This window comes from Drosophila nasuta, chromosome 3 (genome assembly GCF_023558535.2).
Source record: "Drosophila nasuta strain 15112-1781.00 chromosome 3, ASM2355853v1, whole genome shotgun sequence".
NCBI classification, from domain to species: Eukaryota; Metazoa; Arthropoda; class Insecta; order Diptera; family Drosophilidae; genus Drosophila; species Drosophila nasuta.
Genome location: NC_083457.1, coordinates 42,555,195 through 42,581,050, shown reverse-complemented (window position 1 = coordinate 42,581,050; position 25,856 = coordinate 42,555,195). Strand labels below are relative to the sequence as shown.

Genomic DNA, 25,856 nt, shown 5'->3' with positions numbered 1-25,856 from the left:
TTGAATCATGCGCAGCTAGCTTCAAGTGCAAGGCAAACAGCTGCCCATTCAACTTTTGCATACGAGTCTGCAGTAATTGCAACGCAGTTTGCAGTTTGCAGTTTGTGTGACAGGCGAACTTGTATCCATGAGATACACATTCGCGTGCAATGTGCGGTGATTGCAATTACGGGCCAAAAGTGTCGGCAACGCACACAATTGATAAAAATAAAAGCAACGAGGAGAAGAAATAAATTCAATTAAATAAAATAAAAGAAAACGGCAGAAAAAAGGGAAGTGAGTTGTTGTTGTTGTTGCTGTTGTCAGTGGGCGATGTATCTATATCTCGATCTGTAGCTGTATCTGCTGGATATCTGCTGCATTGTTTTGTGGTTGTCACTTGAAGTGCTTGAGGTTGTTGCCAACACAGTTGCAACACTTTCCCAAGAATTCCGATTGCCTTTTGTGGGTGACGCAAGCGAGCCACAACTTGTAGCTACATTTGTATCTTGTATCTTGTGCGAAGATGCAGCCCAGGGAGACACGAAAAACAACTTTCGATAGCAGCGCTGCCTTCACTCTATCTCTCTCTTTTGGTTTTTTTGGGCCACACGACATTCGATACTCAAAGTTGCACTCAGTACTCAGAGCAAATGAAGTTGTCGCTTGTCGCGTAACAGTAGCTCAAGAATGTTTATTCATGCCAACCAAGTATCCACAGCGGTCTCCTGCAGCGTTTGCGTCTCAGCCTCACTTCGCATTACACTTCTTGCTCTTCAAGGTTCCCTTCAATTACCATCGAAACAAAACTGAGTCGCCGTTTTGTAACCGAATCTTTTGTCTGGACTTGATTCTGGCAAACAACAACAACCCGCCACATGGCAGCGTGTGGTTAGTCATAAACTTCCATTGATGGAACAGCGACAGTGTGACAGATCGACAGACAGCAGACTGACCAGCAATCAGGCCATGAATGGATGAATAAGAATGAATGAAGTGCGAGTAAGTGAATGAATGTCCATTTCGGAACACATTGCAAGCGTATGCTGATTTCTGATCTTTCTGGACTGCTTTGTACTTTCCGCTGAAGTTGCAAGTACTGCATTTACATTTTCAGTTCTTAACCCAATTCCTCTGCTTCTTCTAACAGCTCGCAAAACAAACAACAACCAGAATTTTATGATTATACTTCGAGTGTTTACGGCGCATTCCCCGCAGTCATTTACTCGATTCGTTGCGACTCGAGTGTTTCTCAGAATGCGTTTCTTTCGGCTTTCTGCTTTCTGCCTGTTTGCCAACGAAAACATAACTTGGCCAGCATCCAAACTCCATTTAAAATGAGATGAGTTTCTGAGGTGTTGATTGCACCTCGTAAAACAATGGAAGTCAAGAAACGTTCGTGTCATTGTTGGAATTCAATCATCAAACTCATTATAACGGACAGAAGAAGAAGAAGCTGCTGAGTCAGTTGAAAGAATTCAGTACTGTACTTTGTACTTTTTCGCACATTGACCTATGGCTATGGTTTTTACATTGGTAATTTCGAGTAGCCCAAAAAGTCGAATTCCGAAATTGCAGATTACAATACAATACACGTAACATTTGCATTGACGTCAAGCGGAAATTCTAGTGACGATAGCAAAGTGACTAAGGTAATGATTTCATGGCTCTCTCTCTCTATCTCTTATCAACAGCCATCATTCGAGTAGTCATCGTGTTAATATCTTTTATTACACAGACACATTGGTGCCGAAAAAAACTGGGAATTGAACTCAAGGTTGCCGATGGACGAGACGTCAACAAACGATTGCAGCAACATTCAACATCAACATCAACGCTGAAGTAAATAAATCAATCAACAGAATCTAGTTGGAATTTCTTTCTTTCCTCACACGTCATATGCTAGAGATATGATGGATTTGTTTTGCATATAGTATTATTTATAGCACGAGACGCGTAAACAACATCGGGTCAAATGTGATAAACACAAAACTTTATTTATATCACTCGAATGGGCTATTTTTACCAATTGCACAAACGAAATTCCATGAAACCTTTTTCGTTTTAGCCATTTGCCATTTTGGGGTTATCGGAGTCGAGGTGAATAATCACGCTGCATATCTTATCACGTGGGCAGCGACTGACGCTCACTGCAAATACCCGACTCTATAACTAACATATATGACTACGAACTGCGAATGCGAAATAAACAGAAATGTTAATGCAAAAGCGACAACACAAACGACAACGATAAGATTAGATACCCAAACATTAGATTAAAACGCAGCAACCAATATAATAATAATAATATGGGGCACTCACTGAGGAGCTCATAAATAAAATTCCGAATAACTTTCCTTCCATATAAATCCATAAAGCAAAAAAAAAACTGTCAAGTTTGCTTAGTACTTGAAATGTTGAGCAAATATCAAGATCTGAAAGTTAAAGAGTTTATGACTTGAGCTAAAATACGTGTGCAAAAAGATTTCTCTGGAATTCGCTTTGAGATAAACAGGCAAATATTTAGTCGAGTCAGGAATTGTAAACTTTACAGAGAAGTAGAAAAAGATATCACATTTATGATCTCATTTGTTTTTTTGTACAAAAGTTAAGATGTCATCTCAAAGTTGTAATCTTAAAATATGCGTTCCAATTTACAAATTTACATATAGATCATAAATATAGGATTATCCGGATGATCGCATGTAAAAGTTGATGTAAGGGGAACGAACACACAAACGTTTTGATCAAACGAAAACTGAATTATGAGGCAATGCATTCACAAATTTGTACAATAAACCGTTTGCAGTAAAGCCAGATAATTGGTCAATAAAATACTTTAATGCACTTCACACGATTATCGATGGCATCTTCCTCCTCCTCGGGGGCCAAAAAGACCAAAGTTGCCTTTACCAATTTGTCGAAAAAAAGAAAAGAAAACCAAATTACTTGATGGCTGTCGAAATGATTGAGATAAATCACAAAAAAATTCGGCGCCCGCCCGCGTCCATTGCGTAAATCAAAAATTTATGTTTTAGATTTCTTGATTTCTTGATTTTATGAATTTTTCTGTTTTCAGCGCATACAAATCTTTTGATTGTGAACAAATTTGGACGCTCGTTTTTCCAGCGACCAGCTTTTCACTGTCTGATTTATAAGGTCATCGAGCGAAACACCAAAATACAAATTTGAAGAGACACAGAAAAAAAAAAAAAAAAAAAGCGGGCCCGGGGCCAAAACGTGGGCGCCCCTCTTTGGACTACGCGTTGAGATCATTAAGGCAACCCAAATGTGACATTTTCACAGATTAATGGGTCAGTCTGATAGAATATTTTTGGCGGCAACTTTGGCATAATAATCATGCATTAAACTACGCATTGAGGTGGCAACTCTGCAACAATCTGTCGCTGCTGCTGTTGCATTGGAATCTCTCTCATAAATCTTGCATGTCGCCGTTTTTGTCGCGTTTTCTTTAATTTAAGAGCAATTTATTAAATGCCCCCATCGCCGGAGCTTAATCTGCACTGGAAAATCTTTGAGGCAACTGCATAAATTAATTAAAAAACTGCCGCCGAAAGAATGCGTGAGATATTTTTGTGTCTGTGTGTCGAGCAACAATTTGCCAAGGCGCCCGAAAAAAAGTATCTGTATCTGCGCTTTTGTATCTCTTCTTTGGATGTGCATCGCTGCAGTTGTTTGTGTGTCGCTTGACAGCGCTGATTAGCGCATTCCCAATATTTATGGCAGCTGTCGCTGTGCTCCTTTCCTCCAGTGGGAAAAATAACAATTTTTCTCCATTTTCATGCTCAATTTTGAATTGCTTATTAAAAAAGCAGAACGACCCGAAATTATGTAATCAAATGCTGTCGTTGAAAATTCTTGTATGTGTCACACGTAATCAACATTTGCAGATACATTTTTTCGTTTTGTTTGAATCGAAGTTTCACATGACGTGAGGAAAATTGTCGTCAGGAAAAGCCGCCAGGTAACAAACATCTTCAGTCTGTCTATAAATTAAGGAATTTCAAAACACGTACACGAAGAGTACACATTAATTCTTCACTCTACGCTTTCCACTTTCTTTCTTTCTTCATTGCATTCTGTGAGTTATGTTGTTGTTTCCCCCCCCATTTCTTCTTTTCTTTTTCATTTTAATGCAAATTTTCGCAGCCAGCGCTCATAATTTCAATGCGACAGCAAAATATGTTGGCGCCAGGCAGCTGAGAGCGTCGCTGGCTTCCATTAGCGCCTCTTGTCGAGCAGGGGACAGGGGCGGGGCAACTAAAAAGGGGCGTGTCTGCTGGCCACTGGATATAGCAGCCGCACTGCAAAAATCTGCTACATACATTTCAATTTACGACCCCGAAATGTTTGAAGTGGATTTTTTTTTTTTCGAATATAAATTTGCAATGAATGGATTTCAACTTGAAGCTCAATGACCATCCCATAAATTGACGTTGGCAATTTTTGGCATTGGCAAACCAGATGCATACATCAAAAAGTATCCCAACTGCGTCTCTGAGCTCAAGGTAGATATGAGATTTATAATTTATGAGCAACTTGATGATTACAACAGATAATTTCTGTGTAGAAAATTGATTAATTACCATATATGACTTATTTTGCATTATTTTTGTGAACCCTCAAAGCAATGCCCATTGACAAAGGACTCAAGTCTGAGGATAAGCACACGCTGTCAACGCCAGCGGTCACGTGCTGTGTAAGAAGTCATCTCTTGGCCATAAATTTCAGTTGCCAGCAACTAACTTTAAGGCTTCTTCGCAGACAAAGTTCAGCACATAAATTCAATTGCCTTGTTGCAGTCTGCAGGACGCAGGTTGATTAACCCCACGAGATGGCGACGGAGCAAAACAAACAGCCGTCGAGTGTGCAGAGATGAAAGCCAAAACCAAGGATAACAAACTCCAGCCAAGAGAGCGAAAAAAAAAGAGAGAAAGAGAGAATGTAAATGCGCTCTCAGATAAATTCAGCAAGGGATGCCAAAAAGCGCTGAATGGGAGCAAACAGGCAGCAGCCTGAGGTGGGTGGTTGGGGGTGGAGGGTAAACAACCCCAACTGAGGTTCAATTGCGGGCAAGTGCAAGGACGACGACGACAGCGAAGGCAACGCAAAAAAATAAATGTCGTGATCGAAAGCCGCCCAAACAAAAGGATGCAAACGATGTCAGGGATAAAATTGAAAGCAAACATAAACAAGAAGCTACCCAAAAAAATTAAAAAATAAAATAAAACCCACCACCAGCTGCGCTCTCGGGATGCTGTCGAGGGCGGCCAGGAAAACCAAAAACTTCAAAGCATAAAAAAGAGCGTTATTTGTTATGTCTTAAGGAAGCTAAGTCAGCAGAGGCAAAAGTGAGCATAGCTTGGGAGGAAAAGTTAAAGCAATGTGGTAGGAAGACTGAGGACAACTCGGGAAGTAAAGGAAACTTAAAGCAATTTGGTAGGTAAAAAGCCGAACTTGGAAGAAAAACTCAGGACAACCTGGGAAGTAAAGGAACCTGAAAGCTATGTGATAGGGAGAGTTAGGACAACTTGGGAAGTAAAGGAACCTGAAAACAATGTGGTATGAAGACTGAGGATAACTTGGGAAGTAAAGGAAACTTAAAGCAATGTGGTAGGTAAAAATTCGAAGATGGAAGACAAACTCTAGACAACCTGGGAAGTAAAGGAACCTGAAAGCTATGTGATAGGGAGAGTTAGGACAACTTGGGAAGTAAAGGAACCTGAAAACAATGAGTTAGGAATACTCAGGACAACTCCGCAAGTTAAGGAAACTTAAAGCAATGTGGTAGGAAGACTTAGGAAAACTTGGGAGGTAAAGAAACCGGAAGGCAATGTGGTAGGTAAAAGTCCGAAGATGGAAGAAAACTCCGCAAGTGAAGGAACGTGAAATGAACTCAGGAAAACTTGGGAAGTACAGGAACCTGAAACAAATGTGGTAGGCATAAAGTTGAAGCAAAAGAAAAACTCTGAACAACTTGGCTTGCAAAGTGGGGGGCAGCAAAGTCAGGACATTTTAGCATAACTTAAAGTCCAAGAGTCCAAGTGGCCAATAGACGCATGTGTGTGTATGTAAATTATGCACAACACTCAAGTGCGTCACGAACGAAGGAAAAATGCTAATGTAGCTACTGTATGTTATGTGGACCACCCAGCAGTAACCATAAATTGTGCTGTCTTCCCTCGCAATAGATGCCCGCTTTGAATGGCGTCAACAAATTTATTTCGCATCGCAGCGCATCTGATGTATGACGTGACTTTGACAGCGAAGTCACACACACACAAAAGCGAAGCCATGGTCATCACACAACCGCGACTCCTGCATCAGGCATCAGGCAGTCAGCAAATGTGACGGCGTCGTTGTTGCCTCGCCTCGGCTTTTGCTTTCGTCATCATCCGCCCCCCTACTTTCCCCTTCCACAACCTTCATCTGCTCCACGGTTTGCTGCCGTGTTTACATAACATGGCAATGACGCGCTGTATCCAGCAGCCCAGCATCGAGCGCTCAACACGCATGCGGCTAGCTCCATTGAGCTCTAGTCTGGCCAGGTCGACCAGGAAGGAGGAGGAGGGTGTAATACACACACACACACTGAAAACCGCAGCCGGCGCTGCTCGTTTTTGCCGGCAAAACGACGCACAAAAAAGTATTAAAGGAAAAAGCATTCACAACATTTACGCTACGCACCCTGACAATGTGGTTAGCTACGAGTAGCTATCGCATCCACACACACACAAAACACGACTGCTCCTCCTCGATATAACTATGAGTTGGAGAGTATTGGAGAGTGTATATGCGTATATATCTGTATATAGTAGTATCTGAAGGCATTGTGTGTGCGCTTGGCTTTTGCTTTTGTATTCGCTCTGACATTGTCCTCGATGCTTTGGACTGCAAATTAATGCGAGGTCTGTTTGCAAACTTTGCCAGCTGATTTGAGCTAAGCATAAATTTATGAATTTGAAAAACTGATTATTGCTCTGAAGAATACTTTTTATAAAAGTTTTGAAAATAGCGATAATATGAAGTTGTCATTATCAACAAAATTCAGCAAACATGAATACCTCATTTAAATGAGTGTTATAACAAAATTCAGCACTTAAGTTTAATTTGAAATAATTGAAATAAAGAACAATCTAATAATATATAAACATTTAAATATGTTTGATTTCCCACAAAATAAATATGTGTATTCAATTTTTCAATATTATGTGCACATAGAGAAAATATAGATAGAAAAATCTTGATTTAAGATTTTTTAAATTAAAAAAAACATTTTGAAATATGTTTCTTGTATTGAAAAAATTTTGAAATATAATTTTTATAACGACAGAATCTTGAATTTATTTTATTATACTAAGTTAAGATTAAAATCTTGATTCAAAAAAAATATTGTTTTCTAGATTGAAAAGTATTACGATATTGATAATAATTATTAAAATGTGTTTAGCAGATTGATTAGCAATTCAAATTTATTGAAAGTAGTTCAAAAATATAGCAATCTAATATCATAACATTTAAAATGATTCTGTCCGGAGGAAGTTTCCCAAAATTCTTTGTATACCTATTGCTAACATCTGTTAAATGTTTGTATCGAAAGTTTCGAAAGTTGTAACATAATATAATAGAGGGATATCTCTATTGAGGGGACACAAATTTGCTAGTTTCATATCAAGCTAGAAAAGTCGCTGTAATATCCCATAATATGTATAGTATATAATATAATTAGGGTGATTAACATTTTTTTACGAATTTTACATCATCTTGAAATCAAAAGTGACAAACATCTATCCACATGTGCTTGCCACTGTATATAAAAAATCCGTAATATGTACCATATAGTATGTCCCTCTCTCTATCTATAGTATGTACAATTTGCCATTACAGCACATCCTTTTCATAGGTATATTCCCCAACCCACTCTATTATAGGAATGGTCCCACACCTATTCCCATTTAATTTCCGCCTCCTATTAAACCATTTCCTGTTTTATTGCCAACCTGTGTCCAACTCTCTGCTGGATCACACCTCGCACTACGGCAGTTTCATTTAAGTAAATTTCCATATGAATAGCTGAATCAAAAGGCGCTGTCCGTAGCTGAAGTTGTAGCTGTATCTAAAGTTGCACGTCTCCCCTCCTCTAAGCTGAGCTGAGCTGAGCTCTGGTTAACTTTCAATTAACGTCACATTTCACGTACCTGCGCACTTTTCACTCGATGCAGATGTAGCGTGCCGCCAGTGATGACCCCCGCGGTGGTCGCCTTGGCGTGCATTGGCGCTGAATTTATGACGTACTGCGTCTGCGGCTGCTGCTGCGACTGCTGCTGTTTGGCCACAGTTGTTGTTGCCGGCGATGTTGCTGCAGCTGCCCCAGCTCCAACTCCAGCTCCAGCCGGTGTTAGCTGCGGTTTGGTTACTGATGCCGCTGCCAATGTCTGTGTTTTTGCAACATGCCTAATTGAGTTTTCTGGTACTCGATTTTCACTTTGGCAGTCCATTGATGGCAATCGCGTTTCGTGTTGTTGTGCAACGGACATGCTCGTAATTAGCTTTTGGCAATTTAGACACTGTGTGACTGCGATAACTAGTATAAAACAGATATAGAGTCCGTGTACATATATCTGATGTCTAACACCAAATCAATTAGACCACCTCACTTTTTACATACGAGATAGCGCACACTTGTATCTCAAAGATACACGCATGCAAAATTCACTTTCGTCCCGACAAAAAATGCGAATTCAACCGAATGCCGAATGTCGAATGTCGGAAAATTTACACCGGATGATTCCGGGTCTTCGTTTTGCACCGTACGCGAGTTCAACTGTTACTGAAACGCACTCACGAAGCTAGAGCTGGAGCTGGAGCTGAAGTTAGAGCGCCCTTCGGTGGTGGTTGTTAGCTGCCCCGGCAAAAGTGTTGTTAGCTTTATCTGTATTTTATCTGCAGGGGAAATTCGCAAGGACTCGACGACGTTGAGCCCAAAAGGGACCGGGACCGAGACCGAGACCGAAACCGGCACGTGAGCTTCTTGCCGATAAGCAGCCCAAAACAAACGCAACTAACGAGATGGAATGGGGAGCTGGGAGCCAGTATCACCATGAGATTTAATTAAAAATTACAAGTGTTCAGATGGCTAATTAACAAAAACGATTCAAGAGTGACGCCTCTTAAAACGGGGCACGTATTTCCCAAAACACATTCAAAACAAATTCAAAAATCTGTTGTATACTGCTATGAAGATTTGTATCAAAGGTACACATTAACTACTACATTATTTTTGTTCTATCGTGCATATAAACACATTCATTTTTAGGATTCCAAATGATAGAGTTTAGAGAATTTGAGAATGAAAGTTGTTAATTAAAAAGCGAAGGTGTTTACTTTAAGTGTTACATTTAAATTTTTAATTAGAATTGAATGTAAATATTATATAAGTTTCTAAAAATGGAGTGAAAATAACTTACACCAATCTAAGGGAATTAATGAATAAGTTCAGAGAATTTAGACTTAAAATTTTAACTTGGAAATTATTATTTACCATGTGAACTACTTACTAAATTAACTTAGTAATTGCAGACTTGATGACTTTAATACCAAATCACTTTCCACCAAATTTAACCACTTATTAAGCCGGCTCAGAGAGTGTGGTTTTCAATAAAATCACATTTTAGATCGGTTAAGATGGTTAAGACGTCATATATATGGAAATATATCTACACCAAGCTAAACCACTTTTTGAACCGGTTCAGTACCTTACATCTTCACATACTAACACTACTTGAATCAGTGAGAACGTCGAATTAATTATAGAGTCAGTAGAATTCAATCTGAGACATTTTTTGAACCATTTCTGCTGCAGCCTCCCGATGTTACACGAAAAATGTGTTAAACCTTTTCGAATCTATGTGGTTAAGTTAACAATTAAATAGTAGAATGGGAATCAATGTAAGATTGAGTTTTCGAGCTGAATAGCTACAACAGCAACAACTTTCATATGTAAAATCATTTTCACAATATTTCTTATTGTAGGCAGCAATTCAAAAGACTTTCCTAGCATAATTAGCATTAGCAACAATATGGATCAGCAATCTTTCATCAAGAAAGAGGAGTTCGAACTCCCCAAGAGCGGAAAAAAGTCAGTAAATGTCACTAGTGTCGAGCTAGAAGGGGAGACAGAGAAAGAGAAGAAACCCAAAGAGAAGAAACCCGCAGAGCACTCGTATGCACATGAGATAATGGCTGATCTGGAGTATCGTCAGCAGTTTAAGGTAGACTAAACTATATAACACTTTCATTCCCTAACTAATTTACAGCTGCTGTTAGGTGACCGAAGTGGTTGATGGGGAGGAGGTGGACATGACGCCCAACTATATATCCGATCAGCCCTACGCCGATCAGTTTCTCACATTCAATGTGCATTTGAAGCATGAGGTCAATACCATGCAGCTGCTGCACTCTCGCTCTTCCCGCTCCCGCACACGTCAAAGCATGCGCGGAGGTGTCGGTGGCAACAAGCAATCCATGGACGAGTTGATCAATGGCGTAAGCAGCTGAGGGAGTTAACCATTCTAATTCGTAGATGTAATGCCATTGTTTTTCCTAGATCATCTTTGAGAATATTGTGTTTAGTGCTAGCAAGGTTGAGGAAATCAAACAGGGTCACGTTCCCGTGCCCTTCAAGAAGTCCTTTGTTAAGGTGACGCTACGCAAGTCCGATTTCTTTGTGCTCTTCAATCAGCCCAGCACAACGGTGGCCAAGGGCACACCCCAAGGCGAGCAGGTGGAGGCCGACAATCGTCACTACGAGTATCTGACCATGGGCAAAGGCAAGGTGCGACGTCGCTCCGACAACGATGCACAGACAACGCTGGTGTTGACCAACTCACGGGCAGTGAACACCATTTATGTGGACTTCGCAACTGTGGGTTCTTATGTATCCAACTTTGAGATGTACGACACACTGGAGGGCGTCAATCCCAAGAAAGATGCGCATACCACCATGCAGAGTCTGGCCAAGCCGGGTGAAAGTGTGGGCACTCAAGTGATGGATGCAGCAGCCGCTGCATACCATGAGGAAGAGGAAGCTAAAGCCAAGGAACGTGCCAAGAATCAAGCAACGGAGTTGTATCAACGTCCTGAGTTCAAGACATCTCTGCAGTACATTGGACGCACACTCTCGAGCAATCTGTACAAGGCGGGAATGCAACGTTTCCGCAACTTTCAGCAGGTGGATCGCTGTGCCCCGGATGTGGAGTACAAGTACTCGTTGAAGCTGCTCTTTCGCTTGATACCCGTGCCCAGCTACGATGAGCGCAAAGCGGTTAGCGACATGAGTTTCTGCACCACCAACAGCGACATTTTGGCCATTTCCTACGGTCTGTTCTCGTTCTCCTCGCAGCAAGTGCCCAACTCGGGGGGATGTCTACATCTGGAGCATTAAGAATCCCGGTGAACCGGAGCGTGCTTACTACTATAAAATACCCGTGACTGCGCTTTGTTTCTCCCCTTATCTGCCATCGTTGATTGCCATTGGCATGTACGATGGCAGCGTTGAAGTGCGCAACGTCGCCGATCTCGGCAACGTTCCCATTGCGGTGTCTCAGCGCAGCACTTCACCTGGTTGCTCGCCCGTGGTGGCCATACGTTGGCTCAAGCAGACCACCGACGACGATGCCAACGAGATTGATCCGTTCCTGAGCCTGTCCCAAGATGGTTCCGTCACTCGCTTCTCCATCATCAAGTCGCCTTATTTGCTGGGCTTCACTCAGATGACTCTCGAACGCATCGAGGGACATCCCGAGGGTATTCGTGTGCCGCTGATGCCCACCACGATTGTGGAGTCCAACCGGCATCCGCAGGGGACTTTATATTACCACACATCCGGTGCACAAGGACATCTATTACATACTCACCGATGAGGGCTGCATTCACAAGTGCTCCATCAACTATCAGCATCAATATCTGGAGGTGCTCAAGTGTCACGATGGCGGAGTCAATGTCATGGAGTTTTCACCCTGGTCACCCAAGCTTTTTCTCACCTGTGGCAACGATTGGTAGGGGGAAATTGCTTTCCCTTTTTCTTTCTCATTCCATTTTCCATACTTAGGTACGTGCGCATTTGGATTGATGGCATGACGCGTCCTTTGATTGAACTGCTCGATGACTTTCAGCCCGTACACTGGGCCAACTGGAGTCCCACTCACTCCACTGTTCTAGTCTCTATGAACCGCGATACGGTCAGCGTTTGGGACATTCGTCGCAACATACTCAAGCCCATGGGAAAGCACGAAATGGATTCCTCCTATAACACTATTGGACAGTGAGTAAAGCCTTGTTATCTTTACCTTTTCTTTAGCCCATTTTAATCTTTTTATAGATTCTCGAATAGCGGCACAACTTTGGTTGTGGGCAATGAGCGTGGCAATGCCTTGTTCCAGGGCCTAAATGATATGCCATTTCCACCGCATTTTCAGTACGATGAGCTGGAAAAGGCCATCTACAAAGCCATTGGCAATGATCAGGATCTCTTCATTGAGCTAAAGAGCATCGGTTTCTTTGGCTATCCCGGCAAGAAGAACCATAAACCGTAGAAAACTGTATAGGATTAGGCAATTAAAATGTAATTGGTTTTTGGGTTTCAATATTGCAAATAATAAAGCGCTCTAAAATTGGAGGGTATCATAAAAGAATGTAATATTTTTCATAAAAAGTTAAGATTCACAATAATCGATATAACAAGAAAGAATCTATTAGCCAATTACACCAAATTAAAATACTGAAGTTAACCTATATTTGATATATCGATAAACTACTACATTTAGTATATACCATAGAGTCAAAAATATACCGAATTATCAACGATAGGTCTTATTAAATTAAATATAGCAAAAATTATAAGCCTTTGTAACCTATATATGTGGCATTTTTTAATCTAATCAAATCTGATGTTCAAAAAATCTTTCAGAAATGTTTTATTTTATCATATTTGATCTGTGAGTAAAACTCAAATATGTACACAAATTTCTTGCTTGTCCTTCCTTTGTGTACATATCGGTTGTTAATAAAAGGAGAGATCAGAGTGCAAAGAAAGGATCAAGATCAGATCAACCCCTAAAATGCGTGCCAAGCTCAACAGGTAACGAATCCACTCAACTTCAAGGAAGACAACTTCCTTCACACTGAACTTGAAGCTAAGGAATTGTCCCCTCAGCTCTGGCAAAGGTTCAATGACTCAGTGCGCATTCAGAAAAGAAAAGCTTCTTCAATTTGCAGCTACTTATTTACGCCGATAAACAAGGGCTTATAACGGAATGGGAATTGGATCAGTCGGTTGCACGGCGACAGCTCGAATTACGGAATGCAAACAGGTAACACAAGACGATGACGAACAGAAACGAAAACGAAACGAAATCAAATAAGCGATTCGGCAAATATGAAAATGACCCTTACTTTGAGTGTGTTCTCTCCTCCGTTCTCCGTTCTCGGTTCTTCGATCTTTTTGTGCTCTGATCTGTGTGTGTGTGGTTTAAATGTCGCATTTGGTGGTCAGTAGAGGGTTCAAAACCTGTGGAGCAGCGGGTGTTAAATATCAAATAAACACTTGTGTACACATTAGCATACAAGATGAAAGAGGAATTTATTAAACATCCATAAAAATGTAGAATAGAACCCTGATCAAACTACGGTTACAGTTGTTCTTTTTGACCAAAGGCAGCGACAACTTAAGAAATAGAAATAAATGTCAAAATTTGTGGCTCATAAATAAAAAGAGAGTTGAAAGGAGGGGGAGCATTGAGACCACCATCATATAAGATGGCTGTAAATTACACAGCACATTCCGAAGCCGAAGGCAGACAACAAAAAAAAACAAAAAAAGAGAAAAGAGACCAAAAACAAACGCCGCTGAATGTCATCATCAAAGCCCACAATCCTTGTGCTGATTCAGGCTCAGCCTGAGGCAACGTCTTCGTCTCCATCTCAGCTGCATTAATTGTTGAGAAACAATCTCAGGCTTGTCGTGGTTGTCGCATTTAATGAACATTTAATTGCAGCCCACATGTGCGCCAAACAATGTCCACAATGAGAGTCGAGGAGCCGACCGCAGGCACAAATTGAAAACAAAGTGTTATTGCCCAACGCAAAGACGCTCTTCATTATCGTTGTCATCATCATCATCAGCATCAACATCCACATTATCGCCAGAGCTGACAAGGAGACAAACGAGCTTACAGTAGCTGCTGCAGTAGCTGATATGGCCATGACAGTGTCAACCAGAACACGAGATGACGAGGCAAACGCGATACGCAATGCCATTTTGCCATTTTGCCAATAAAAGCTGCGATTCATCAGAATTTCTTGGATTCCCATAGCGGAGTTATTTGCTCTCTCTCTCTCTCCCTCGTATAGCGGGAGCAGCTTAAAAAGTCGCTGGCTGGTAAACAGGTCTCAGCTCAACTCTGCTCGGGAGAAAGGTGCTGATGACTAGATGACGAGATGCTAAAAGAAATGGAGCTCATAAAGCGCACAATTCATCTGTTTGCCACAACATGCAATTATTAGTTGCAAGTTGGCTTAACCCATCGTTGCCTCAATTTTCTGTGACATAGTTATAATATTATAATAATAAATTATTAACTAACTTAAATTATTGTTGGGAATATTTGTTTATAATAATTATGCCATGCATGTAAATGACTTTGATGTCCATGCCACACAAATTCTATTACCTATCATCAAAAAAGTCTCAACTTAAATCATCTATCGGTTAATTGAAGGAATTGTAAATTAAGAAGCTGCAGAATAATGAATGCTTAAATTTTAATGCACCTTTTTCGAAATTATTTGTTTATTTGAAAATTATTAAAAGAAAATTTTATTTAATGAGACGAGGCCACTTTACTAAAAAATAATTGACATATTGACATATGAATTAAAGTTTTTTTTTTCCAATTCAAATTTAATACAATCCCAATTTCAATTCAAATAAAAATATACTTTCTCGAAATTTGTGTTTGTTTTTTTTTTTCAAATCATTTAAAATTATTAACATCTGAAAAGTTGTTGGTCAATATTTTTGATCAAAAATGATTTTATTTATAATATAAATCTTATGTTTACTTAAGAAAAATTCTACAAAATAATAAATCGATAGATTAATTAAACAAAAACATAGTATCTTAAAGCGTCATATGTTTGTAATTTATTAATTAATATCTATCAAGTAGCCAATTGACGAAAATTTGAATACAATTTTATCCTACACAGAGAACAAAATTTAGATTGAATAAAAATTTGATTTAAGCATTTTTCAATATTAAAAATAAATAAAATAAAAATAATATTTTTAGGTAGAAGCAATCTTAAACAAGCTTTTTATGCTATTTGCATTTTAAGATTTAAAAAAATCTATTTTAGGATTAAAAGCTTCCAAATTGTTTTATTCTATATTGAAAAAAAGCTAGAAAATCTTGATCTAAGAACTTTTCGATCTTAAAAAAAAGAATTTGGTTCTTGTTTCTTAAAATGTTGGAATCCTCTTCCTTTAAAATGAGAACCTAATTACTGGTGTTTATGCCGTTAGCTCAGTAAGTAAAGATGTCGCAAATCATTGTGTCGTGTGTATATTTATTTTAGCAAGTTGTTTTGTTTGTGTATACATATGTATGTATGTATTTTGATGTATTTAACAATTCATAGATCTCATTACGTTAAGTTTAAGCACTCTTGTGCCGCTCCGAAAAAGTTTGGCCACAGTAAATGTTTTGTGGTCGATAAGGTTCATTATCAGGATCATCAGAAGAATCCCTAAAAAATACAGACATAACTTTAAATAAATTAACATTATAATCTTAAAAGAGCTAAGCTTACTCCACTTCCGAGTACTGAGTGTAATCGCCATAGACAGTTGGAGGATTGCAGATGATGCAATGACAATTGGACTCAATGAAACATGTTTGACAATAAATGCCTCTGCACTTGGGTGTATCGCATTTCACAGTATCAGTTCTGGAAGTAGTTAAAAATTTAAGCTATATTTTGAAGGAGGAAATTATATTCTTACTTGGTTAGTTTGGCATGGCAAATGATGCATTTTTGCTTCTTGTAGCCGCCAAAACGACCGCAGGAAAGTCTGAAAATTAAATTCAAATTAAAGTAGAGTTTTGAGATACTTTGAAATGTACCTATAAAGTGCAACATGAAACAAGTTTGTGCCTTGCAACTGGCAATCTCCTTCGATGTAGGCATTTATGGCACGAGCTGTGCGTCTTGAGGTCAACACAAAGACATCTATAAAGATAATAAATATATTGTATATACTATATATGATCTATAATCGATGAACTAACCTCTCTCACGCATCAAACGCTGCAGCAAATACTGCGCTCTTTTATTGCTATTCTGTGGATAGAAGCTGGCCATGATCAGATGACGTGTGCGCAGCGAATATCCATCGAAGATTAACAACAGCCAGGTCAATAAGCACAGCATCATAATCTCCCAATAGCGCATATATTTCGGAGGTCCTGGCAACGGCAAACAATGCTGAACATCCACAAATAAACTCTTGGCCAGTGGCTCAAAGGATTGCACCAAGCTACGTATAATAAAACCAATCATTCCGCCGCCTTCCACCAAAATTTTGGTATATTCAGGAGCTATTTAAAAAGTATACATAAGAAATGATTGGAAATTAAGGTTTTTATGTTACTTACGTTGCAAATCTGCCGTTTGATGTGAATGATACGACATTATAGCCAACATCCAGAAAAGACTGACATCCACAAAGCAGATGATGAATAGCTGCAAGCTTGTGATAATCATAAACATCCAAGAGTCATAAGTGATTTCCAACTCAAAATCCAGATGTCGCAAGGCGGAAAGCTAAAAAGAATGATTTAAAAACTTTACAACCAAGAGCGTACAATAATAAAATTTAATTTCTCCAACTCTGCTAGTCTCTAAGATATAGCATCCTAAACACGCAGACAGACAGATATCAGGAATTACCTTCACATACTTGTTCTTCTCTTGTGCTCTCAAAGGCATTGCACTGTAACCCAAAGTTCTGTTCTGCTCTTCATTGTGGGCAAAGAACTGCGTTGTCAAATACACATTCAGAAAATTTTCGTGCCCCAAAAAGTTGGCGCGAAAATAGATGGCAGCCAACAAAACAGAAATGATCAACGCAATGATGATCAAATCAAGCCATAAGAAGATGTATTTAAATGATTTCATCTCTGCATCAAACTCGTTGCCCAGTTCCAGTTCAACATCAGTGCTCGATGGAACAGCATCTTCTGGCGATTGTTGTCCGTGATCAAAAGTGATGCTCACCGCAAAAATCGATCGTATGTTGTCAAAGCTTTCCAAGGGTCCTGCAAGGAGTGTACAAGTAGTATATATAGAACGACCTCCAAATACTCTTTCGATTTACTGGTAAACATTTGTTCGCCCAGCTCCTGATGCTGTTGCATGTAGGGATCAAAGAAGCTGGCCAAATCCTTGAGATTCGAGCAGAACCAAGCGAAACGCTCTTCCATATGGCAAACTGACTTCTCACCGGGAAACTTGGCCAAACATTCCTGCACGCTAATATTCCCGGCGCCCAAACAACGATCATAGGGTGCGCCCATTTGGTTGTCAAAGAAATTCTGCTGATGTCTCAACCATTCACCGCAGCTGCTATAGCTGGTATCTAAAATAAAGAAAGTTACTCTTAAGTCTCAGTTTTAGGGAGATTCCTTTGCCACTCACACAATCCCACAATGGGCTTCTCTAAACGCTGCAACACATCATCTAATCGCACCATTAGAGACCTTACTTGCTTCAAGCAATTGTAGATGGACTGCTCCACGACATAAATGGGTTCACCCATGATCTGATGCAGCGGAGTCAAAGCACTGTGCACCAGACCCTGATCACAGGCCACACTTCGTATCATGATGTCTATATTGCGAATGATATTCATCACGGGTCCAGTCAAAGCCAAGTAAAAGGCCCAGGTCATGAGCAACAGGCGTCCTCTATAGCCACCGAGTATCGGAAAAAACAGAGCGCCAATGCATCTGAAAATGAGGAAAGGAGAAGAAAGAGTTCCATTAATATTATAGACTATTTCATTCGCTCACTGACTGATTAGTTCAGGGATTCAACTAGCCAAGGGTGAAGCGAAAATCCAAAATTTTTGGTAAACTTCATTACGTATAATCTTCCAGCTCTTACCACTGAAGTTTTTGGCAAGCTATGTTGTGTAGGCATTTCAGCCTCCTAGCTCTTACCACTGATATTTTATTTAAGTATTCTGTGTTGTGATAGCAACCTCCCAGCACTTAATTCAGATATTTTTTAAAGAACTACTTTTTGTACGTGTTTCAGCCTCCTGGCTCTTACCAGTTGAACAGTCTGTTGACTGGTTTACTCAGTGAATCAACTTCATACATATATTTGACTAAACTTCATGGCTATAGGTTAACTTGACTCATGAATTAGAAGAAGACATTGTGTAATGTTGAAACTATTTCAAATTGAGGATTCTTCCTTTTTTAAGTTCTAAGATCCTGAGATTCAAATGTAGATGAACAGTTCTATCAACTCTCTAGTTTCTTATACACTTCAACTGAAATCGATGTTCAAGGTTTACTCAAACCCCATCAAGAACTTCTTACTCACCTCGTCGTGTGACTACAGCAAAGTACTAAAATGAGCAGCACTAGGAGCACGATGAGCAGCCACATCATATTGAGATCTCGATCCGCCTTCTTGTCGAACATGTACCAGAAGAGCACCAAAAAAATACCCGAGATGTAGCCCCCAATGACATACATGAGCATGTGCTCAAACGGAAGAGTTGTAACTACATCCTCTTTAGCTGGTGGCTGCGGATCCTTGGCTGGTTTCTGTGGTTTCTCTTGGGGATAGACGGGTGGCTCGTCTTTTCCCGCTTCGTCTTTTCCCGCTGATTTTTGCCTATTCAATATATCGTAATCCGATCTTGCCTCGCTGGAGTACCGCAACTTTTTTCCTTTTATGCCGTAATATACGTTGGCCTCCTTGTGCCAATGTGGAGGCCAGACATGATGTGATTTCTTGGTTTTATTCTCCGAGTCGGATGGAGTCTGCTGTTCATCGCCATCGTCGCCAGCACTTTGACGATCCCATTCCCACTCCGGTTTCGGTTCTCGTTTCCTCTCCCAGCATGTGTCTTCACTAGAGGAAGATGAAGTTCGAGACCTGATTTTGCTATATCTCGGCATTTTTCATGAAAATTTTACTTATTTTACTATAAGACTTTCGACTAGAAATCCTATGAATTTGTGACTCTATTCATGAGAGATGACTCATCAAGTAAAATCTTGATTTAAAAAGGCATGTACAACTATAAAAGAAAAGTTGAACATTAAGTAGGGAAGTCAGATACAAGCTCTCCATTTTGAATTCTTAAAATATACCAAATACATATAGCGAAAATTACAAAAATATACCGAAGACTATATTTCCCCATTTCGCATCCATTTTGACTAAAAGCAAGAAACTGCGATACTATTCTTATATATACCAAATTAATATACCAGAAAAAATACTAAAATATACCGAAGGCCAAATTGTCCCCTATCCATTTCGAATAAAACCAAAACAAAGCGGACTATTCTAAAAAAATATACCAAATTAATATACCAAAAAATACTGAAATATAACCAGACGCTAAATGCATTCAACTGAATATACTGTATAAAAGAACTTTGAATAAACTTGTCGAAAAATTGAAAAAGCCAATTAATTAGCTTATTTATTTGTCAATATTTATTGATTAGAATTAAGTTTAAGAATATAATACGCAAAGTCAAAGGAACTGAGGTGTTTAGGATGCAATTAAATAACGAAGTCGTGTGATTTATCCAAAAAGTTTTTGTATTTTAATAAATTATATATAATTATTATAATTAATTAATTAATTATTATTATATTATATTATATTATTATATTATATATAAAATTAGCTATTAACAATTCAATTTTTTTGTATAAAATTTTCAAAATGGGTCTGTTATTTACCGGAATAAAGTTTTGCCTGCTGCTGTCCATAGGAAACCGCATCGGGATCATCCGAGGAGTCCCTGGAATAAAGACTTATAAGTATACTCAATAGATAGATTTGCCAAATTCAAGTTGCTTACTGAACCTCCGAGATAACGCTGCAATCGTCACAATCCAAAGATCGTTGGCAAAGATTGCATTTATTATTCGATGAGCTAAAGCAAAGCTGGCAAAAGATGCCTTGGCAACCAGGTGAATCACAATTGATGCGGGTTGAGCTGTAAGAGCGATCCTGAGATGAAATATATTTTTGGTTGCGAGTTACCAGACTAACGAGCTAAGCAGCTTGCCACAAAGGACGCACACATCACAGCGAGGCCAGAGAAAGTGGCAGCAACTACAGAAGAAACAGAGTTAGTGATATATTTTGGAGTTGCACAGCAGTTGTTCTGACCAGCATAGCTTGGAGTGCAGCCATTTCAAGCAGCTGCTTCTATGACTTGTGGCAGGGTAAAGAAATGTAGCTCGTGCCTGGCGACGTGGCATCTTAAAGAAGTTAGCTATATGAGAGAAAAGAGAGATAGAATCAGTAAGCAAAATAAATTTGATCTTTAATATCCTTTTAATATTATCAACCGATTGTAATGAAATTTTCAGGAATCACGTAGAATGTATTTACTATGTTATCTATTTAAATTATTCTGCGCAGCTTAAAAATTAAAATCTGCAATTTGTTAGTTTAATTGATTTAAAAAGTATTCGAGGAGTTGCAAATTTAAGCAAGGAAGCTAAAGACGTGTGTGCTCGACTGTAAGATACGCGCTACCCATTTTCAATAAAAAGCTAAGCAGTGCGGTATTATTCTGAAAATATACCGAATATATATTCAGCATTTATTGATATACCTAATTATTGATGCATATTCAAAATATACTAAAGAGTACAAAGTATACCAGATTTTTAACCAAATTTGAACGTGTTTTATTATACAAAACTATTTAATAATCGACACTCAAATTTAACAAATTTATCGATATACTGGTCTACCCAAAATATACCAAAGACAACACAATATACTATATATAGTAAAATAAATAATACTTATCTTATGCACTCACCTCTCTCCTTGATTATCTTCTGATGCAAATAAATCGCTCTTTCTTTCGCACGTTCTGGATTAAAATGTTGCATGATCACGTGCCTCAAACGCAGCACAAAGGGCTCCGTTAACAGTATAAGCCAGGCGAGCAGACACAACTGAAATATCTCCAAGTACTTGCGAAAGTTGGGCCTCAAAGGTAACGGCAGACAAGCTTGCGTATCCAGCGATCTTTGTTGTGTTAAAGGACGAAAAGCATTCGCAATGCCACGCATGATGTCGCCCATGAAACCTCCTTGTTTGATCTCCAGTTCAATGTAAGCGGGCAACTCGAGTTCCGCCTGCTGATGGCCATAGAAGGAGATGCTGGCCAGCAGCCAGAAGAGACTGTAATCCACCAGACAAATTGCAAAGAGCTGAACGCAGCTGATGAGCAGCAAGAACGCATGCTCAGCCAGCAATAGACACTCGCAACTTGTGAGATGCAGACTGCTAAGCTGAAGAATTAAGGAGGAAAATTGTTAAGTAACTAGAAAACAAGTAAGAAAGTTACAATCGAGTGATATCCACTATACGGAAATATTGCTAAAATATATCAAATTAATATAACTAAAAAGTAAAAAAAAAAATATACCACAAGTTATATTTGGTATATCTAATATACCAAAAAAAAAAAATGGATTCAATTCCTATTGACACAAAATTTCAATACAATTTTACCCAATGGATGCAATATACCAAAAGCTATATTTAATATCTTGAGAAATACGCTGCATTACATTCAAAATATACCATAAAGCACAAAATATACCATAGAAATTACCAACAAATTAGAAATATCTCCTTTGTACACTTCTATACTCTTGATTGAATATACTGAAACATACCAAAAGCTATTTTTGGTATATCAATAATCTACTACACAAAAAAATACCATAGAAATTACCAATAAATTAGAGACATCTTCTATTGGCAAAAAGTTGTACACTTCCCTAGTGTTGATTGAATATACTCAAATATACAAAAAAGCAATATTTGGTATATCAATAATCTACTGCAACAAAATATACCAAAAAAAAAAAACATTCGCTATTGGTACAAGGTTTTACATTTTACCCTATGCATAGAATACTGTACTGTACTGCAATATACCAAAAGCAATATTTGGTATATCAATAAACTATACACTCAAAATATACCATAAATGTACCTTCAAGTACTTGCCACGCTCTAGACACTTTAACGGCAACACTCGTCTTCTTCCTTGTAGCCTGAATTGTTGTTCAATCGCATAAAAGTCGCTAGTCAAATAAACATTCTGATAACTGCGACTCTGCATATACTGCAGATAGAAGAAGGCGGCGCTAGAAAGAATTGTAAAGTATTAAGATAAACTATATTTAATTTGTCTCGCCCACTTGACAAACACCAGCAACAGCAGCAGCCAGCAAAGTAAATCCAGACAGCTTTGCAAAACTCGAAAAGGACGCAGACTCTGTGTGATATCCTGCAGGATCTGCTCGCTGACATCGGAAAGATTCTTCGAGGCATTTGTGTGAAAGTTAAAATTGTGCTTAAAACTGATGCTAGCATCAAACATTTGCTCCAGCTGTGCTACAAATTCATAATAGCCTATAAAGTAATAAAAAATAGAAGTATAAAAAATAAAATCTTTTTTAGTTTTTCGGCGCTCGACAAAAATTAAATATAGAATACTCGTAATGTTCAGCATGTATTTTAGGAATTTTGGATTTTATCATTGTCGTTTTTATATGAATTAAGGGATCGTTTAAAAAGCTTAAATTTAAAACTTTAGCTATAAATACGTATTATAGATCAAATTAATAAATTCAAATTAAGATTTAGTTTGTAAAATAACTCCGCAAAAGATCAACAAATTCGCTTAAATTTTAAACCGACGATATTGGTTATTTTCAAAATGATATTCTGAAAATTTCAGAATCCTGATTCTCATAGTCAAAGGATCTAAATATTTCTACAAATGGATAATCATTTTAATTCTTTCCCTGATCTAATATTCTAACCCATCAATATCTAAGCTAAACTTACGTTCCATTATAGAATCCATAAAATTCCAACTTCTGCTCCAGAAGTCAACGCAAAACACATCGAACAACATCACAGGCAAGCAGACGGCCATATAAAGTCTGGTGGCATAGCAAAGTGATCTGACATAAACGAAATTCTCGCGACACTTGATCACAACTCGCTCAGCAGCGCGCTGACAGCGAGTGCCGGGTGATCCTCGCTGGGAATTACAAAGTTCCGCCACAGACTTCAACCAGGAAGAACAACTCTTGAAAGTATCAACTAAAAAGAGGGAAAATTAACAAATTTGGAATCAATAGACCGTTTAAAATTGTCGACTCACTAAAGAACACCAAGTATCTTTGGATGCTCAGCAAGAGATCCATCACCTGACGCAGCACGCGACGCACTTCGTCCAACATTAGTCCAACAGCTGATTGAACCGTTTTAATGGGTTCGAGCAGCACATCCAACAACTGACCAATTGCCTGACGCAACAGTTGCTGACCACAGTCCAGACTTTGCAGCATTATGCGCAGATTGGCCATAATATTGGCCGAGGGACCCAAAGCAGCCACAAAGAAGGCCAAAGTGATGAGCAAAGCGCGTCCTCGAGAGCTGCTCAACGAAGGCAAAGCGAGCACAAAGATGCAACTGAAGTAATTAAACATTAATACAAAAATAAATCTAATTTTAGTACCAGCTCACCGCATGGGTCGACTATAGATCAGCATTATACACACAATTCCCAAGCACGCCATTAACAACCAATTCTGACTGAGTTCCTTCAACTTTTCCACGGGTTGCCAATCATAACAAAGCAGTATCAGGCTTATGCTCGTCAAATAACCCGCTACACTCAAAGGTATCATCAATTTAAGTGGCCAAGCAAATGTCGACATATTGTTATGTGAAAAATACATAGTGTAAAGCAATGACAATTAAATTGCCCTGAACTTATTGTCAGTTACTTTTCAATATTCAAATAAGAGCAGCACTGCTTGCTAAGCATTGCACTGCTTGCCTTGCTTGAATACTATATTTGTCTCGCTCGCACCAAGTGCAGGCAGCGCGCAGCGTCTGATTGGCAGCCATGCTTGTTTCCAATGTGCTACACATAAAGCTGACTGCTATATTACTTAAGCAAAATGGCCGTTAAAAAATCAAACACATAGTTTTTGTTTTCTCTTTCTTTGCTTCTCTTTTGCTTCACGTTTTTAGTTTTATTGAATCAAACCAACTTACACTCGAACTTTTTGCGGGTTCTCAACTTTTTCATTCTTTTACAAATGTCAAAACCTTAAGTTTCATTTAACAAACTGTGCCGTATTTTTTTTGGGATATTTCATAGTTGTGAATTTTTATTTTGTTTTTTTTCTTTTGGTTTTTATGTTTTGAGGGATTTTTATTTTCAAACAGCGCGAATGCGTCCTGAATGTAACGAACTTTATGTTAATGTTTTGTATTTTTGTATTTTGCTTGTATTTTGTATTCTTAGTTTAGTTTGTTGTTGTTTTTACGTGCTGAAAAATACAACGTTGCGCATCGAAATTAAACAATTTCCTTCCCTATTTCCATCAACTTCATTCCTCAATTTTACATGTGTGTGTGTGTGTTTGTGTGTGTACTTAATATGTTTTAATAATTTATGGGATTTCTGCATAAAATCTATATATGTAAATATATAGTCGCATATGCGAGTGTGTGTGTGAATGGAAAGTGGATTGGGAGGGGAGATGGGGATTACCTAAGTATGTATATGTAATGTATATATAATGTATATATATATAGATCTGTCTGTTTTAGATGTATACAAATATGTATGTATGTACATAGGTTGCAAGTTAGTTGATGTATTTTATACTTTGCAAGGTAGTAATTGAATTACGTTTACGTTACGTTGCGTTTACCATTACGTTACGTCATTCCATTAACGTTAACGTATCAAGTATGTGTGTGTGTGTTTTACGTTTAGGCTTATATAACTCAGTCTAGCACCCCTAGAGATTGAACTTGGATAAAACGAGCGATCTTTCGATTCGCTCTCGAATTTATCAATGTACAATTGGAATCTGCAAATACAAATACAATATATACGCTCTATATATAGATATATATTATGTATATGTATAAGGTATGTGTATGTATAAACTCGTATAATATTGGCTATATATAATATATATATATATATCTGTATATATATTTTATGTTTGGTATATACTTTTTCGTTTTTTTTTTAACGGCTAATGTTTGCACTAAAAATTTGCAATAACTAAGAAAATTTACACTTAAAAAATTGAACACGAAACAAATTCCTTGGTGTCATGGATTCATTATTTTTTTTTGTTTTAGGCCAGACTTTTGAATAATCTTAATCTTAAAAAAACGGAAACATTTTCGTATACACACATTGTTTTTGTTGCCCAGGCGAGAGAGAAAATAAATTTGTTGCGATATTACTGGAAACTGGTTCACTAGGCACTTTCATCTATACTTCCGATTTTCGATTTATTCTCTATCCGATAAACTGAAGAAAGCTACAAACTTTTTTTTTGAGAGGGGGGAGATGGCCAGAAGAAAAGGAATATATAATAGTTTGTTGATAGTTTTTTTTGTTTTGGGATTTTTCTTTCGTCGTCTTCTCAAGTGTCCTGTGTAAGGACTTTTGTAA

At 38.4% G+C, this 25,856-nt stretch overlaps 4 protein-coding genes and 1 long non-coding RNA gene across 6 annotated transcripts in view; 2 read left to right on the top strand and 3 right to left on the bottom strand.

Moving 5' to 3' along the window:
- LOC132794453 (breast cancer anti-estrogen resistance protein 1) overlaps positions 1 to 8,588 on the bottom strand; it is a 42,156-nt gene extending 33,568 nt beyond the window's left edge. The window contains exon 1 of the mRNA XM_060804913.1: positions 8,199 to 8,588. Within this exon, the coding sequence (XP_060660896.1) occupies positions 8,199 to 8,537 (339 nt within the window). The 5' untranslated portion in view covers positions 8,538 to 8,588. The remainder of the gene's footprint in view (positions 1 to 8,198) is intronic.
- Positions 8,589 to 9,966: 1,378 nt separating this feature from the next.
- Positions 9,967 to 12,672, top strand: LOC132794454 (dynein axonemal intermediate chain 4). The gene is given in 7 exon segments (XM_060804916.1): positions 9,967 to 10,271; positions 10,327 to 10,545; positions 10,607 to 11,407; positions 11,409 to 11,861; positions 11,863 to 12,056; positions 12,110 to 12,322; positions 12,380 to 12,672. Coding segments are annotated over 7 exon segments (2,286 nt in total). The 5' UTR covers positions 9,967 to 10,079; the 3' UTR covers positions 12,594 to 12,672.
- A 265-nt stretch (positions 12,673 to 12,937) lies between these two features.
- Positions 12,938 to 14,595, top strand: LOC132790839 (uncharacterized). Its single transcript, XR_009632836.1, has 3 exons — positions 12,938 to 12,995; positions 13,071 to 13,138; positions 13,214 to 14,595. It is a non-coding gene; the product is annotated as an uncharacterized LOC132790839 (long non-coding RNA).
- A 1,021-nt stretch (positions 14,596 to 15,616) lies between these two features.
- LOC132793001 (DC-STAMP domain-containing protein 2-like) lies at positions 15,617 to 19,303 on the bottom strand. The gene is made up of 10 exons (XM_060802559.1): positions 18,673 to 19,303; positions 17,758 to 18,068; positions 17,438 to 17,698; positions 17,011 to 17,378; positions 16,716 to 16,884; positions 16,350 to 16,658; positions 16,185 to 16,290; positions 16,064 to 16,132; positions 15,871 to 16,008; positions 15,617 to 15,807 (listed from the first exon to the last, which is right to left on the bottom strand). Exons 1-10 carry the CDS (start codon positions 19,254 to 19,256, stop codon positions 15,717 to 15,719), a joined length of 2,406 nt encoding a protein of 801 aa, XP_060658542.1. The 5' UTR covers positions 19,257 to 19,303; the 3' UTR covers positions 15,617 to 15,716.
- A 707-nt stretch (positions 19,304 to 20,010) lies between these two features.
- Positions 20,011 to 24,129, bottom strand: LOC132793011 (DC-STAMP domain-containing protein 2-like). Of its 2 annotated transcripts, XM_060802594.1 has the most exons (10): positions 23,894 to 24,129; positions 23,529 to 23,839; positions 23,207 to 23,467; positions 22,555 to 22,768; positions 22,347 to 22,500; positions 21,156 to 21,633; positions 20,492 to 20,597; positions 20,372 to 20,434; positions 20,178 to 20,315; positions 20,011 to 20,117 (listed from the first exon to the last, which is right to left on the bottom strand). In XM_060802594.1, the coding sequence occupies exons 1-10, from the start codon at positions 24,106 to 24,108 to the stop codon at positions 20,048 to 20,050; spliced, it is 2,010 nt and encodes a 669-aa protein (XP_060658577.1). In that variant the 5' UTR covers positions 24,109 to 24,129; the 3' UTR covers positions 20,011 to 20,047. The 2 variants fall into 2 exon arrangements, 1 of the variants encoding a protein (XP_060658577.1); XR_009633063.1 differs by lacking the exons at positions 20,011 to 20,117; positions 20,178 to 20,315; positions 20,372 to 20,434; positions 20,492 to 20,597 and having other exon boundaries at positions 21,497 to 21,633; positions 22,347 to 22,478.
- Positions 24,130 to 25,856: the final 1,727 nt, after the last annotated feature.